General features: G+C 49.3%; 1 protein-coding gene across 1 annotated transcript in view; it reads right to left on the reverse strand.

The window, feature by feature from the left end:
- Window positions 1–15,496, reverse strand: part of ZC3H3 (zinc finger CCCH-type containing 3) — a 164,918-nt gene that overhangs the window by 147,970 nt on the left and 1,452 nt on the right. Inside the window, 2 exon segments of the mRNA XM_068163211.1 lie at window positions 13,492–13,685; window positions 14,534–15,496. Coding sequence (XP_068019312.1) covers window positions 13,492–13,685; window positions 14,534–15,496 — 1,157 coding nt within the window.

The following is a 15,496-nucleotide window of genomic DNA, read 5'->3' on the forward strand; positions in this document are numbered from 1 at the left end:
CCCAATTCTGCTCTCTTCCCCAAAATTCCACATTCTGCCCACACTGAAAGGAATAAATCTCCCAAAACTCCTGTTCTGTCCTCCCTGCAAAGAAGGGAACAAAATTCCCACTACTGCCCTCCCTGGAAAAAAAAAAAAAAAAAAAGCCAGAAAATAGAACAGAATTAACCAGGTTGGAAGAGACCTCAGAGATCATTGAGTCCAACCTATCACCCAACAGCATCTAATTGACCAAACCATGGCACCAAGAAGCAGCCCATCCAGTCTCTTCCTAAACACCTCCAGGGATGGTGACTCCACCACCTCCCTGGGCAGCACATTCCAATGGCCAATCTCTCTTTCCATGAAGAATTTCTTCCTAACTTCCAACCTAAACGTCCCCTGGCACAGCTTGAGACTGTGTCCTCTTGTTCTGCTGCTGGTTGCCTGGGAGAAGAGACCAACCTCCACCTGGCTACAACCTCCCTTCAGGTAGTTGTAGACAGCAATAAGGTCTGCCCTGAGCCTCCTCTTCTCCAGGCTAATTCCCAATCCTGCCCTCCCTGTGAGGAAAGGCAGGGAGAGATTCCCCCAAATTCCCAATTTCCTTTCTTTTTGGAGCACCAGACCCACAGCAAACAGGGGTGGGCAGCTCCTCATCCATGGATAGGCCATAGCTTTGGCATTAGAAGAAGTAGTTAAACACAGTTAAAATAATCTTAATTCTTAGCACTTCATTCCAGTTATTCCTGAAGGAAAAGCTGAGGGGATAAGAACTGACAGAGCTGCTGTGCCCCAGCAGGGTGAACACATCCTCAGTGGCACTGAGGCTGCCAAGGAGGGACACAACACAGATGTTTTGGAAGGGTGAAGTTAACAGCTGGCTGAAGAGGAGCCAGAGTGTGCCCAGGCGGCCAAGAAAGCCAACAGCATCCTGGCTTGGATCACAGTATCACAGTATCACAGTATCACTAAGGTTGGAAGAGACCTCGAGGATCATCGAGTCCAACCTATCAACATAGACCCCATGACTAGACCATGGCACCAAGTGCTACGTCCAATCCCCTCTTGAACGCCTCCAGGGACGGTGACTCCACCACCTCCCTGGGCAGCACATTCCAATGACGAATGACTCGCTCAGTGAAGAACTTTCTCCTCACCTCGAGTCCAAACCTTTATTAGAATAAACCTTTATTAGAATAAACCAAACCAGGTTGGAAGAGACCTTCAAGATCATCGTGTCCAACCCATCAACCAATCCAACCCACCCAAACAGCTAACCCATGGCACCAAGCACCCCATCAAGTCTCCTTCTGAACACCTTCAATGATGGCGACTCCACCACCTCCCCGGGCAACCCATTCCATAGCGCAATCACTCTTTCTGTATAGAACTTCTTCCTAACATCCAACCTGAACCTCCCCTGGCGCAGCTTGAGACTGTGTCCCCTTGTTCTGGTGCTGGGTGCCTGGGAGAAGAGACCAACCCCTTCCTGGCTACAATCACCTTTCAGGTAGTTGTAGAGGGCAATGAGGTCTCCCTTGAGAAAATGATAACTCCAATTACTCCTCCAGGGTTTGAGCCCATGACCTCAACACTCCTAGTTCTACCCCCTACCAACTGAGCCACTGAAGCTACCTAAGCTATCAGCCGCAGGGTGGCCAGGACTAGAGTAATGGTGTGGAGATTGGAGTCAATACAGCTGACCAATATGATCGAGTATTGTTCCTTTCTTGTTCCAGTGTTGCAGGCCTATGGTGCAGGCCTGTGGTGCAAGTATAGCACAGTAAAGTAAAGCACAGAAGAAGAAGGGAAAGGAAAGGCAGGAGTGTGTAGCAAGGGAACTTCTACAACTTATCTAAACTCGGAGTGCCTTGTTGGCATGGCTCCATTGGTTCCCTATGAGTGACCACACATTGCACTATTACAGATTATTGGCCCAGCTACTAACGACACGTGAGGTTGTTGATGCAGGTGCATGTCCTGTTGTCCCAAGATAACTTTCCATGTTTATAGCTACCAGTGCCCTGTTTTAGTTACATGCTGCAGGCACAGCACTGTTTTGCTACACTGCTAGCTGGCTCTGCATTTATGCTGAGCACAGCCTACCACCATGCCAGGCTCTAGGCTTGCACTGCCAGATTGATCACACTGCTCTTCACTGGTATTGCCACACTAGAGCAGGGATTGTACCCCTGGACGAGGCACTGGTGAGGCCTCACCTCAAACCCTGGGTTCAGGTTTGGGTCCCTCACTACAAGAAGGACATTGAGGGGCTGGAGCATGTCCAGAGAAAGGCAACAAAGCTGGTAAAGAGTCTGGAAATCTTGTGAAGAGCAGCTGAGGGAACTGGGATTGTTCAGCCTGGAGAAAAGGAGGCTGAGGGGAGACCTCCTGGGTCTCTACGACTCCCTGAAAGGAGGTTGGAGCCAGGTGGTCAGTCTCTTCTCTCCAGAAACAAGTGACAGGAGAAGACATGTCCTCAGGTTGCCAGGGGAGGTTTAGGTTGCACACAAAGAACAATTTCTTCCACAAAAGGGTTGTCAAGGTTGGCCCAGGCTGCCCAGCGCAGTGGTGGAGTCACATCCTCAGAGCAACTGAAAATCTGTGTGGATGTGGTGCTGAGGGACATGGTTTAGCAGCACCCTTGGTAGAGTCCAGTTAATGGTCGATCTTAAAGGTCTTTTCCAGCCTAAATGATTCTGTGATCTGTTAAAGGTCCATGCCTGCAGGCACTCACCTGCTTTCCACCCAAAACAAGAAAGGGCTTCAGCCTGCAAGACGCCAAACAAGCTGTTGAGAAAGAGGTGGGGATTTCCACATCCACACTGCTCACACAGGACCTGTAGGACAGGAGGAGCAAGCACATCCCTCTCCCATCAGATCTAGATCAAACCTCACTCAGAAGTGCTAGTTTCCCTTCAAATTGGTGAGAAAAAGGTCTCGCCCTTGTGCTTTTGGGCACAACCCCAGTTCCAGCATGGAGAAAACAGACAAAGGCAGCCCAAGCCAGGACAGGGCCAAAAGGTGGTGTTGGCCCAACATATCACCACCAGTTTCTTGTATTTTGTATTGCATTAGCTGGTTTCTGTGACAAAAGCAACCAAAGAAAAGCCAGTTCAGGGCAGACTTTTGCCATGTAGACAACAAAACTGCCACAACCCCTTATTGGTAGAACAGAACAGGTTGGAAGGGACCTTTGAGATCATCAAGTCCAACCTATCATCCAGCACCATCTAATCAACTCAACCATGGCACCAAGCACCCCATCCAGTCTCTTCCTAAACACCTCCAGTGATGGTGGCTCCACCACCTCCCTGGCTAGCACATTCCAATGGCCAATCTCTCTTTCCATGAAGAACTTCTTCCTAACATCCAGCCTAAACCTCCCCTGGTGCAGTTTGAGACTGTGTCCTCTTGTTCTGGTTGCCTAGGAGAAGAGACCAACCCCCACCTGGCTACAACCTCCCTTCAGGTAGTTGTAGACAGCAATAAGATCTGCCCTGAGCCTCCTCTTCTCCAGGCTAAAGTAGAAAAGTCACTTCAGAAATGACAGAGCAGGAGCTTGGTGTTTAGCCTCCAAATCAAATCCTTTGGTTCTCAGAGGCCAAAAAAAAACCAAAGCCAAAACCAGATGGTTGAGGGGTTTCCCATCCTTAATTACCTGTTTCTTGCATCCAAGAAGGAATTGCAAAATGAGGGCAGAGCCCAGGAACCATCCCCAGCATGACTCCCACACAGTTAGAGCCTGAACCTCCAATTCTTACCCCTAAGAGCTCTTCCAACTATGGCAAATCACAATAAAACAATAAACATATAAGATATCCCTTAATTACCTCATTCTAGTGTTGCCAGTGTTTTATCTAGTTAACAATACCTAAAGAGTTCCTTTGAAACAGAAAAGGAACAGAAATCACAGAGGTAACTTGCACTCAATCATTCTGATGCAACACTGTGGTGCCAGTGGCCGGAGGAGCATCCTGATGATCCCCTGCTGATCCTCCAGCTTTTTCCTGCAACCACTGCCCTTTATCCCTCTTGGACCAGATCCAGCTCCCTGATTCAGATTTAAATAGTCCAGCTTCAAGCCTGAATTTTCCAGTTCAGTAGATAAGGTCACTATGAACCTTGAAATTCCACCAGAAGGCTTAAAAAATGCAGGTGCCCAATGAAACAAATCCAGTGAAACCAAGTCAGACATGGGGAAGGCTTCATCAGGCTCAGGAGTGGGCCCAAAGCAGCACCTGAGTGCAGTCACAACTCCCAAAGTCATTTTCTCCAACTTCTCTTTCCCTCCAAAAGCGCCCAAGAAGTTATATGAGAGAGAAGAGGATAGAGAGGGGAGGGAGGGAAGGGGAGGGAGGGAAGAGGAGGGAGGGAAGAGGAGGGAGGGAAGAGGAGGGAGGGAAGAGGAGGGAGGGAAGAGGAGGGAGGGAAGAGGAGGGAGGGAAGAGGAGGGAGGGAAGAGGAGGGAGGGAAGAGGAGGGAGGGAAGAGGAGGGAGGGAAGAGGAGGGAGGGAAGAACACAAAAACTAAAGAATTCTTTAATATTAATGGCACATCAATATTAAATACTAAGTGGTCAAGAAGTCCAACATCTGAAGGATGTTTCATCAACATTAATTTGTCTCTGCTAAGCATCAGAACATTTTCTATTCCTCTGCTTTGGCCAAGCACTTGAGCTCCTCCTACACACACATGCTGCTTGGTGTGGAAGTACCTGGATGATGGAGAGAGTACAAACTGTGCCAGAAATGTTTCATCATTCTCCTGTCCCATCAGAACAGCTTCCATGTGGGACATGCCCTGATTTCTGAGTGGTTATTAAATGTTCCACTTCATCACATGGGTGTTTTGGATTTAACTGCTGAAGAGCTGCCCCACTACAGGAGATCAAGCAGGTCCATTTGGGTCCACAAGGGGAACTGGAGAGTCAGGAGATGGAGAGACCATTGTGTGCATCCCTGGGAATAGCAGCAGCAACATTTTCAGTCATGCCACATATCCCCAAAGCCTGTTGAACAGGACCAGCAGGAGAGAGCAAAGCTGTGTCACCACAGAAGGGACTGACCTGGCTTTTTACACCCACACTGCGGAGCACCAAGCAGGACATGCTCCTCCCCAGCTGTCCTTCTGTCTTTAGCCCTGACTCACACTAACTGGTGGTAAACCACTCAGTCATCCCAGGACAGTCACCAGTCTAGCCCCAGAAAGCTCCCAGCTTCTGCTCCTCTCCTCTAATCCCCCCTCTTCCCCCTCCTCTCTTCTCTCTATCCATTTAACTTCTTGGGCTCTTTTGGAGGGAAGGACAAATTGGAGTTCCTAGTCTCACAAGCCCTGCACTGCTCCCAGATGCCCCCAGTAACATCTCCACACCCCATCTACTTCCCTCACACACTTGTTTTGTGAGAAATGGCAGCACTTAAACCCCATGCACAGGATGAAACCTCACACTTATGCAGAGGAAAGTCAAATAAAACCAACCCTCTTGAATCCTGAGAGCCAAGAATTGAACCCACAAACCTGCCCATCTTGCTGTAGGGAAACCAGAAGACACCTACTGCTACATACATAGCCAGACATTCAGAGGCACCAAACACAAGTGATGTCAGAGCTGCTCCAAGCCCTACCAGTGGCTGAATTCTCTCAGCAGACCTTGAGCTACTGCTGCAAAACCATCCCTGCCCCATTCAGCATCTAACAACCTTTTTGTCCCAGATCACACACACCTCCTAGAGCAAAAAGTGTAGGAATACTCCAGGAATAATTAAAGAGCTGTAAAAGCCCAGAGTCCAACACATTAAGCTACATATCCCACCCCTAACACTCTGTGAAGGGACCTCTGGAGATCATGAAGTGCAACCCCACTGCCAGGGCAGGTTCACCTAGAGAAGGTCACACAGGAGCATGTCTAGATGGGTTTTGAATATCTCCAGAGAGAGAGACTCCACCACCTCTCTGGGCAGCCTGTTCCAGTGTTCTCTCATCATTAAATTAAAAGGAGTTCCTCCTCACATTTAGATGGAACTTCTTGTCTTCAAGATTGCTCTTGTTACCTCTTGTCCTGCCACTGGGTGCTACTGAGATAAGCTTGGTCCATCCTCCTGACTCCCACCCTTTAAATATTTATAAGTATTGATGAGATCCCTCCCCAGTCTTCTCCAGACTAAAAAGCTCCAGTCCCCTGTGTCTCTCCTCAGTAGAGAGATGTTGCAGTCCCCTCAGCATCTTTGTAGCCCTTTTCTGTATCCTCTGCAGCAAATCTTCCCAAATTGGGAAGCCCAGAACTGGACCCAGGACTCGAGCTATGGCCTCACCAGAGTAGAGGGGAAGATGAACCTCCCTCGAGCTGCTGGTCACCCCAGGATACACCTAGGATAACAACACCACACCACCTTGGACTAAACCCTAGAAAAGCCTACAGGTCCCAAGGATTCAAGCCCAAAAGCTCAATTCTACACAAAGGAACCAAATGCACAGCTAGTTATGAAGGGTCAAGCTCTGCTGGAGTTGGTTGTTTGGCCTACATCTCAAGGATGCTGCTTGCCCAAGGAAAAGCAGGAACATGTAGGGCAGGCACCTTGGGTGGTCCCCAACCACAGCCAGATGCCCAGCACGCAGCACCAACCCTGCCAAAATTCATTTTAAAGCAGTCAGGACTCTCTCAGACTGAATTTCTCTGCTAAGTGGAGAAGGAAAGCAGCCATGCATCGCTCAGCAGCTGCCAGCAGCACAAAGAGAAGGAAAGCAAGCCCTCTGGGATCCCCTGGATGATGGTAAAACAGCTTGGATTACCAGCGATCAGCTACTCGTGTGATGTCAGCATTGAGCATTCCATGTCCCAGCAGCAAGGAGACAGCCTGGAGGTGAGGTGAAGCTGGCAAGAACTGTCCAACTTACACCACTGCACTCTGTCATGGAGAGCATCTCCAGAAGAGGACACACACCCAAGTCCTCAAAGTCCCCATGTCAAGAAACAACAGACCCAGCAAGAGATCTCAACTACACAAGGTCCTCCTAGCATAAAGATGTTTAATTCAGCACTGTGGAGAGACTGGACAAAGCAGCAACAACCTCCTGCCCCCCACCCTGCAGAGGAGAAGAGCAGCCTGAAAGAGTCCACCAAAGCTGCAGGTGAATGGACCCCAGTGCTAGACCATTTTCCTCTGGAAACCATCCAGTCCAACCCCCCTGCTAAAGCAGGGTCACCCACAGCAGGATGATCAATGTCCAGGTAGGTTTGGAGTCTCTCCAGAGGAGACTCCACAACCTCCCTGGGCAACCTGCTCCAGCACCCTCAAAGTCAAGAAGCTTCTCCTTACATTTCTCCACACACCAAAGAGTTTCTTGACATCCAGAAACGGAGCAAAATTCAGCCCCAAAACCAGGCTACCACCAGAATACTGGATTATCAAGGCAACGTCAAATGAAGGGTTAAATCTTGGAGAGCCGAGCTCCAAGCACTGCTGGACTGATAAGAAGGAGCCAGTGCTGGCCTTGATGGCTTGTGAACTATGGGAACTCGGTGCAGCAGTGCTGTTGGAGGAGGGCAGATATTTGATTACGAGTGGTTGTTATGACCTGAGAGGGTCAGACTTCAGGCACACAGCAGATTGATGTAACAGAGTCCCCGGTTCCTGTTGTAAGCTGCTTTTGTGTTGTGGGCACCCGGCCTGCATCAGGCTGCGTCCCGTCTCTTAGTCACAGCGAATGGTGACCCCGACGTGATAGGGGCGATGAAACACTAAGCTGCGTCCTGCCGCGTATTCCCTCGGAACTTTGAATGAGCTGCTGAAAGGAAGCAGGAAAAGCCGGCCAGCCAGAGCAATCCCTCCTGCTGGACGAGAGGTGAGCCGTGGGAAACATGGGGAACCAGGAGAGCTCCTCAGAAGGAGACGCTCATGAATTAATGCAAGAACTCCTTAAAAAGCATGGCAAGGTTATCTGTGGCCCTGATCTTAAGGAGATGCTGGAGTGGGTGCAGGAGAACATCCCGACAGTTACAATATCTAGCATGTTTACGAGTGAAATCTGGGATCAAGTAGGGGTGAAGTTATGGGATGCTGCTACCACAGGGAATGCTGAGGCGTAGCGTATGCTTTCATGGTGGCGGATTATATTTGAGATGCTTAAAGCACAAGAAGGGAACTCGGAACAAAGTATTGAGGGAGCTCAGACTCCTCCTCCGTTACCCTCTAAGCTGCCACCAAAGCCGAAGCTGCGGACTGAGACTTCGGGTACATACGCAGCAGAATACCCCCACACACACACACCCCGACAACGACCTCCTAGATCCAGGTCCTGTCTATCCTGAACGGGAACCAGACCTTTATCTCCGGGATCCTCACGATGTGTGGGCTGCTATTAAGCACCAAGCTTTGCGGAATGGAGACACTGAGGTTGCCGCAAGAATCGTGGCTCCTGTACTGTCTGCGGGAAGAGGCGGTAACCCTCAATGGGAGGCTTTGTCCTTCCCAGTGATTAAAGAACTCCATCGTACTGCTGCTGAGCATGGGCTCTCTTCTCCTTGTTTCACTAATCTTTTAACATCTATACTCAACAATCACGTAATGACACCATACAACTTAAAATCTCTAGCACAACTGTTGCTAACTCCGTCTCAGTATACTCTATGGGAGTTCCAGTGGAGAAAAGGGCTCCAAGCGCTCTTACTTACATATGTGGGACATAACAATCAGGCCGTAGCGGCACTCACATTGGATCACCTCACGGGCATGGGTCAACACACCAACCCGGCAGTGCAAGCCTGCGACCGCCCGCGGGAAGCCCTGGAAGCATCACGAGAAGAGGCACGAAAGGCTTTTCTTAAAGTCCCAGACTCTCAAAAGTCACAAAAAGTTCTTATGAATATCGTTCAGGAACCACAGGAACCTTATATGCAATTCATAGACAGGTTTAAACTGGTCTTAGAACGCCAAATCGATAATGGGGAGGCCAGGGAAATATTACTGTTGAAATTAGCTGTGGCAAATGCAAATGCAGATTGTAAGAAGTGGTTAAAATCTTTGCCTAATCAAAACCCCACCTTGCTAGAAATGATTGAGGCACGTAATAAGATAGGTACGATGGAATATAAGTATGAAGCTATGGCTGCAGCTTTTGCAGCTATGAATGCTCCAATGAATACAGGAGTTTGTGTGGTGGTTTAGGCTGAGTGCTGGCCCGGATGCCACTGCACAGACCACACCTGGAGGTGCCAAGGGGTGGGCCCAGTCCAGCCCAAGGCTGGCGGGGGCGGGGGGGGGGGGGGAGGAAAGAGCCCTGGGGGTTTGGGTGTACCCCCAGGTGGGGATGGGATGTTCTTGGGTATGTTGTGGGATCTCTCTCTTTTGTCACGGTGCTTGTGGTTCTCTGTAAAACTTTCATTGTTGGTTTTTTTATTGTTTTTCTATTTAAACTTTCCATCACTTTTGCAATCCCTTTGTCTGAGTCGTTGTTTCTGCCTGTGGTGGGGAGGGGGTTTGCCCCAACCCATTACAGTTTTTTACGGCTGTGGGAAACCAGGTCATCTCAGAAAGAATTGTTTGGTAGCTAATACTGGAGCCAAACCTAAGGCACCTGGGACTTGCCCTAAGTGCCAGAAGGGGAGGCACTATGCTAACCAATGTTGATCCGAGTATAAGTTTCAAGGGCAGCCTGCGCAGGGAAACTGAATGTGGAGCGCGGGACGGCGCCGCACACAGACACAAATCATCCAGCTGCCACTGGCCAGCCAGATGCTGCAGCACACGCATCTCTGACCTCCGCCCAGCAACAGCAGGCAGCGCAGGGCTGGACCTGGCAACCTCCGACACCGTAACTTTACTTGATACCATGGTACATTTATTGCCAACAGGTGTGTCAGGTCCTCTTCCAGTTAAAACTCAGGCATTAATATTCGGTAAATCATCACCAATGATATCAGGGCTTTTTGTGCTTCCTGGGGTTGTCGATTCTGACAGCACAGATAAAATTCAGATCATGGCATGGACTCTGTTTCCTCCCTGCACGGTACCGAAGGGAAGTCGTATTGCACAGCTATTATTGCTTCCCTTGGGATCGGAACATCCCGCTGCAAAGGGACCTTTAAGAAATAAAGGAGGATTCGGGTCTACTGGGGATCCACAGATTCTGTGGGTACAGACTATCTCTCAAAAACATCCTATCTGTCAATGTGTCCTGATGTATTGTCAGCAGAAAATAGTGCTTAGTGGTATTATTGATACTGTATGTGACCGTTTGAGGCTGTGTGTAATGGGTTGGGGCAAACCCCCTCCCCACCACTCGCAGAAATGACGACTCAGACAAACAGATTGCAAAAGTGATGGAAAGTTTAAATAGAACAGTGAGTGCGTGCAGAGAACTAGAAATACAGTGACAAGAAGAAACCCCAAAACAGACCCAGAGAGATCCCATCCCCACCTGAGGGTGCACCCAAAACCCCCAGGGCTCCTCCTTCCCCCCCTACTGCTAGGCTAGCCTCAGCTGGCCAGATCTGAGACTGCCCATCCCCCCGTGGCCTTGGGCCTAACCAGACCCATGGCCGGGAGATCTCTCCCCCAGTTACCAGGTGGCAGAGAGGAAGGAAGGAGGAAGTGCCAGACCCCACTGTGAAACTTACAGTGGTGCAAGGGATCATGGTAGGAAATAACCTAATTTCCTGTGTCCACCCACTGGGCTGGACTTCTGGACACAGGAAACACCCCTGTAGCAGAGGGCACCCAGCCCAAACTACGACACTGTGCCTTTAAGAAAGGGACAGTGCTGGGACACTCTGGCTGAATGTTTTGGAATAATAAGGAAAACAATCAGATATTCTAAACGAATTTCATTGGTAGATTGGTAGAAGGTAGTTTTAAGTTTTAGCAGCGCTGGAACTTTTTCTCAGTTTGTCTCCTTCCTTCCTTCTTCCAGCTTGCCTGCTTCTGGGCTCCTTGCCAGAGTGACCTTGAACAGACAAGCAACTAATTCGCATGAGGCCTACTAAGATTCTGCTTTCTTAATAACTGCCTTTTTCTCTCTTTCTAACCCTCTTTGGGAAAAAAGGGAGGTGGGGGGAGAGAAGGGGGTATGGGGGGGAACCCTCCTCCAGAGGAGGGAATTTCATTCCTGTAGTCTTGCTTTTTTTTTACTTTGCTGTATATTTCTGTATGTATATTGTAAGTAATGTATATTGTGTACATATCTTGCATTTTCCACATTGCTTGTAAAATACAGCATCCCTTCCACTTCTCCGGCTGAGTTAGCTGTGGTTTTTCTTTCCTCTTTGTGGGGGAGAGAAAGCTTAGGCCTTCTCTCTCAAACCACCACACTGGAGCAGACATCACAGTGATTTCCAAAGCTAAATGGCCCCCCCGCTGGCCTGTAGCTACTGCATCTCAGGCGCTGGTAGGCATAGGGGGAGCTGGAGAAAGTCATCAGAGCCTAAATTTCATTCAGATTCAGGGACCAGAGGGACATATAGCTTCTGTGAAACCTTTTGTTTTATCTGTGCCTATGGTGCTATGGGGTCGTGATGTGCTTTCACAATGGGGAGTGACCATGAACACCCATTTTTGGAGGGGGCCATGGCGGTGCGCGACACCCTCCAGTTAACATGGCAAACAAATCCCCCTGTCTGGGTGGATCAATGGCCCCTACCATTGGAAAAGCTTCATGCACTCCAAGAACTAGTCACAGAGCAACTGGGGAAAGGGCATATTGTTCCCTCCACGAGTCCATGGAACTCTCCTGGTTTTGTCATCAAAAAACAAACAGGCAAGTGGCGCTTACTCCATGATCTCAGAAAGATTAATGGTGTTACGGAAGATATGGGGAACCTCCAACCAGGGCTACCCTCACCCACAATGATACCAGGATATTGGCATTTAACTGTTATTGACCTGAAAGACTGCTTCTTTAGCATTCCTTTACATCCAAATGATGCTCCTAAATTTGCTTTTTCAGTTCCAGACATCAACATACAACAACCTTTGCAGAGATATCATTGGGTTGTGCTTCCACAGGGAATGGAAAATAGTCCTACAATTTGTCAGTGGTATGTAGCAAAAATTCTTTGTCCTGTTCGAGAGGCACTTCCTGATGCTCTGATATATCATTACATGGATGACATCCTAGTGGCAGCACAAAGCCCCAAGCTCATGGAGAAAGCCATAGCCCTTATTGTATCCACTGTGACTCAAGTGGGGTTTTGTGTAGCATCTGAGAAAATTCACAATGTACCACCTTGGAAATACTTAGGGTGGAGAATTCAGACCCAAACAATTGTTCCACAGTCTTTACAGATCAATGTACATGTGAAAACACTTTGGCTAAGTGGCCAGTGCCTTCATCTTTTAAATTGCTTGGTAACTGGGGACTTTCTCTCTGGCTTTGTAGTTTTCTTAGAACAATTATGCATGCTTTTACTGCTTTATTCTTTCTGCTATCCTTTTTTACCTTGTTTATTGTAATGCTTAGAGAGGTTGATTAATTGCTTTGTTAAGGGGATTCTTGTAATATAACAGAAGGGGGAAATGAAGGGTTAAATCGTGGAGAGCTGAGCTCCAAGCACTGCTGGACTGATAAGGAGACAGTGCTGGCCTTGATGGCTTGTGAACTATGGGAACTCAGTGCAGCAGTGCTGTTGGAGGAGGGCAGATATTTGATTAGAAGTGGTTGCTATGACCTGAGAGGGTAAGACTTCAGGCATACAGCAGACTGATATAACAGAGTCCCTGGTTCCTGTTGTAAACTGCTTTTGTGTTGTATTAGTTTTGTAAAGAAGGATTCTGCATAATAAAGTGGACACCTGGCCTGCATCAGGCTGCATCCCGTCTCTTAATCAACGGCCTCTTCCATGAGGCACTGACCACCTGCTAAAGCACCAAACCCAGGTGGTTTCTGCTCTGACTGTTGCCAACCCAAACCAGCAGGACATGGACACAACCAACCTGTTCACAAATATGATGGATCTCACATTCCTCTAATTACAGTGGCTGAAAGCAAATTCCATGGACACCTGCAGCTGCTGCACAGGTCCATTAGGTAGGCCTGTAGCTGCTAGAGGAACATCTCATGGCAGCTTTTGTGGCACCACAAGACAGACTGGTCTTAGAGATGTATTCCTACCTCTGCCATCCTCTTTCTTCCTTGAGGAAGTCCAATAAAACCACAATAAAACCAATGGAGGTGACCAAGCACAGGACAGCTGTGGGGTAAGGCAGAAGCCTTATTCCAACCAAAGTTCTCCTCAATGTGTCTCACACATGGATTCCCACCTCTTCCATTCTTGAGCAAGTCCAGCAAAACCACAATAAAACCAAGCCACAGCTTTAAAATGGAGGTGACCAAGCACAGGACAGCTCTGGGGTAAGGTAGAAGCCTTACTCCAAACAAACTCCTCAATGTTTCCTCCAGGACCAACAACAACAGATTCCCCTCCTGGAGGACCCACAAAACCATTTCCAAATCCAACAGTCTCCCTTGGAACCAGCACACAGCCAATAAGCACCATGGGTTGGTTGTTCCTACCTTCCCTGGTGGAGCCCTGCATCCTGGTGGCAGGCAGCCTGCAGAGCCTGTGCTTGGTAATCTGCACCAGGCCCTTGGGTGAGGAACGTTTTGGTGTCACAGAAGTTTTCCCCTTCAAGGAGTTCTTCTTCCTGAGGTGGAAGTGACCTTTCAGAGGTGTGGTGGAAGAGATGTTCTTCTTATCTGTTGGAGAGCTGGGAAGGAGCACACCACAGGGTTAGTATATAGTAGAGTTGACCAAAACACACTTGGTCCCTTTGCCCAGAGCTGAGATGGAAGGTGGATCATCAAGGTCCACGCTTTCTCCAGCAGTTTAAGACACTTCTCCTTTCCCCATCCCCCAACAGAGAGAGGTGGTAGAGTCTGGAAATCAATCAAAACAGCTTCTTCCTTTCCTTTGAATATTTTGCTGTTATTCAGGTCAGGGAGGATTCTCCTCAGTGCTGAAGCAAAGCCTTTGGAGAACAGGGATGGGAGAGCTCTGTGTGAAAGGCTGAAGTCCAGAGTTACATAGACTGGTCAACAATTAAAACTTCAGACCTTCCAACCCTGGAAAGTGGCCTCCAGACAAAACAAAGTCACCACGCTTGGAAAGACAAAGGTAAACACATCTTCCAGAATATAACAACCCTCTTGGAACAAGTTCTTTACCATGAATGTAGTGGAACACTGAAACAGGTTGCCCAGGGAGGTGGTTGAGGCCCCATCCCTGGAGATATGCAAAGTGAGGCCCAGTGGGGGTCTGGGCAACCTGATCTGGCCAAGGATAGAATCATAGAATGGTCTGGCTTGGAAAGGACCTCCAAAGACCATCTAGTCAAACCCCCTCTGCCGTAAGCAGGGTCATCATCAACTAGATCAGGTTGCCCAGAGCCAAGATGCCCCTGCTTACTGCAGGGCGGGGTTGGACTAGATGATCTTTGAGGTCCCTTCCAACCCAGACCATTCTATGACTATAAATTTCACTTCTAGCCATGGCACAGGTGACAGGACACAAAATGTGACCAGCAATGACAGCACTCTGAGAACACCACCAACTTACCCCAAGTTCCCTTTCTTCTTGATGATTTTGGTCCGACTCTTCACTTTGTAACTGGAGAGTGTGGCATCACCAAAGGACTTGGGCCCACCAAGACCACCAGCTGCTGCACTGGGAGGTGGTGGAGCAGCCCCAGCTCGAGGGAGGTTGGGAGCTGGAGGCTTTTTCTGATCCTCAGATCTCCACCTGAATGCAGACTTGGAGGTGGAGGGCAAGGTCTGCAGGCTGGAGGCTTTCCACTTGTATTTGCTGGGAGAAACACCCACTTTGGACTGCAGCCCCGCTTTCTTCAGCTTTGTCCCCAAATCTGCTTTTGGTGACACCTTAGCACCTCTGTCAGCTCCACCAACAACCTTCTTTGTGCTTTCCAAAGCCCTAGGGCTGGCCCACCTCTTCACAGCACGAGAGCCCTTCCCAGGGCTGGCAACCCAGGTGTAATTAGTTTTCTTGAACTTTGGAGATTTGCTGGAGATGGATGTTGAGGCAGCTCTTTGGAGACTGGTGGCTTTGGGGGCTACAGAAAACCTGCTCTTAGCTGCAGTCATCCCCACCACCAAACTGGCAGCCCGAGGACCTCTGGCGCCCATCTCACCGCTTCCACAGAGCTCCGGATCTCTGAAACCATCCCCGGCCTGCTCACAACCGGGCTGAGCAGGGGCTGGAGGCTCTGCCTTTCTCCTGCCCAGGTGTCCAGATGGTGGAGCGTGACCCGGCAGGACCAAAGGATGCTGCTGCGGCTGGGATCTGAGCGTGACAGCGCTCTCGCTGCTGCCGCCGCAGGGGACAAAGGAGCGGTCGCCAGCCAGGTGAACCTTCTGAGGCCTCTCCGACAGGCTCACGCGCGTCGAGCTCACGAAGCGGTGAGAGGAGCTGAAGGAAACGGAGAGAGAAGCTCTTCTCTCCTCGTTTTGGCTCCTGGACTGAGATTTGGGCGTGTTTCTGCCGTCACCCCCCGTCGGCACCAAC

The sequence above is a fragment of the Melanerpes formicivorus genome, unplaced genomic scaffold (assembly GCF_026170545.1).
Source record: "Melanerpes formicivorus ecotype bairdi unplaced genomic scaffold, bMelFor1.0.p_v2 SCAF_71, whole genome shotgun sequence".
Taxonomy (NCBI): domain Eukaryota; kingdom Metazoa; phylum Chordata; class Aves; order Piciformes; family Picidae; genus Melanerpes; species Melanerpes formicivorus.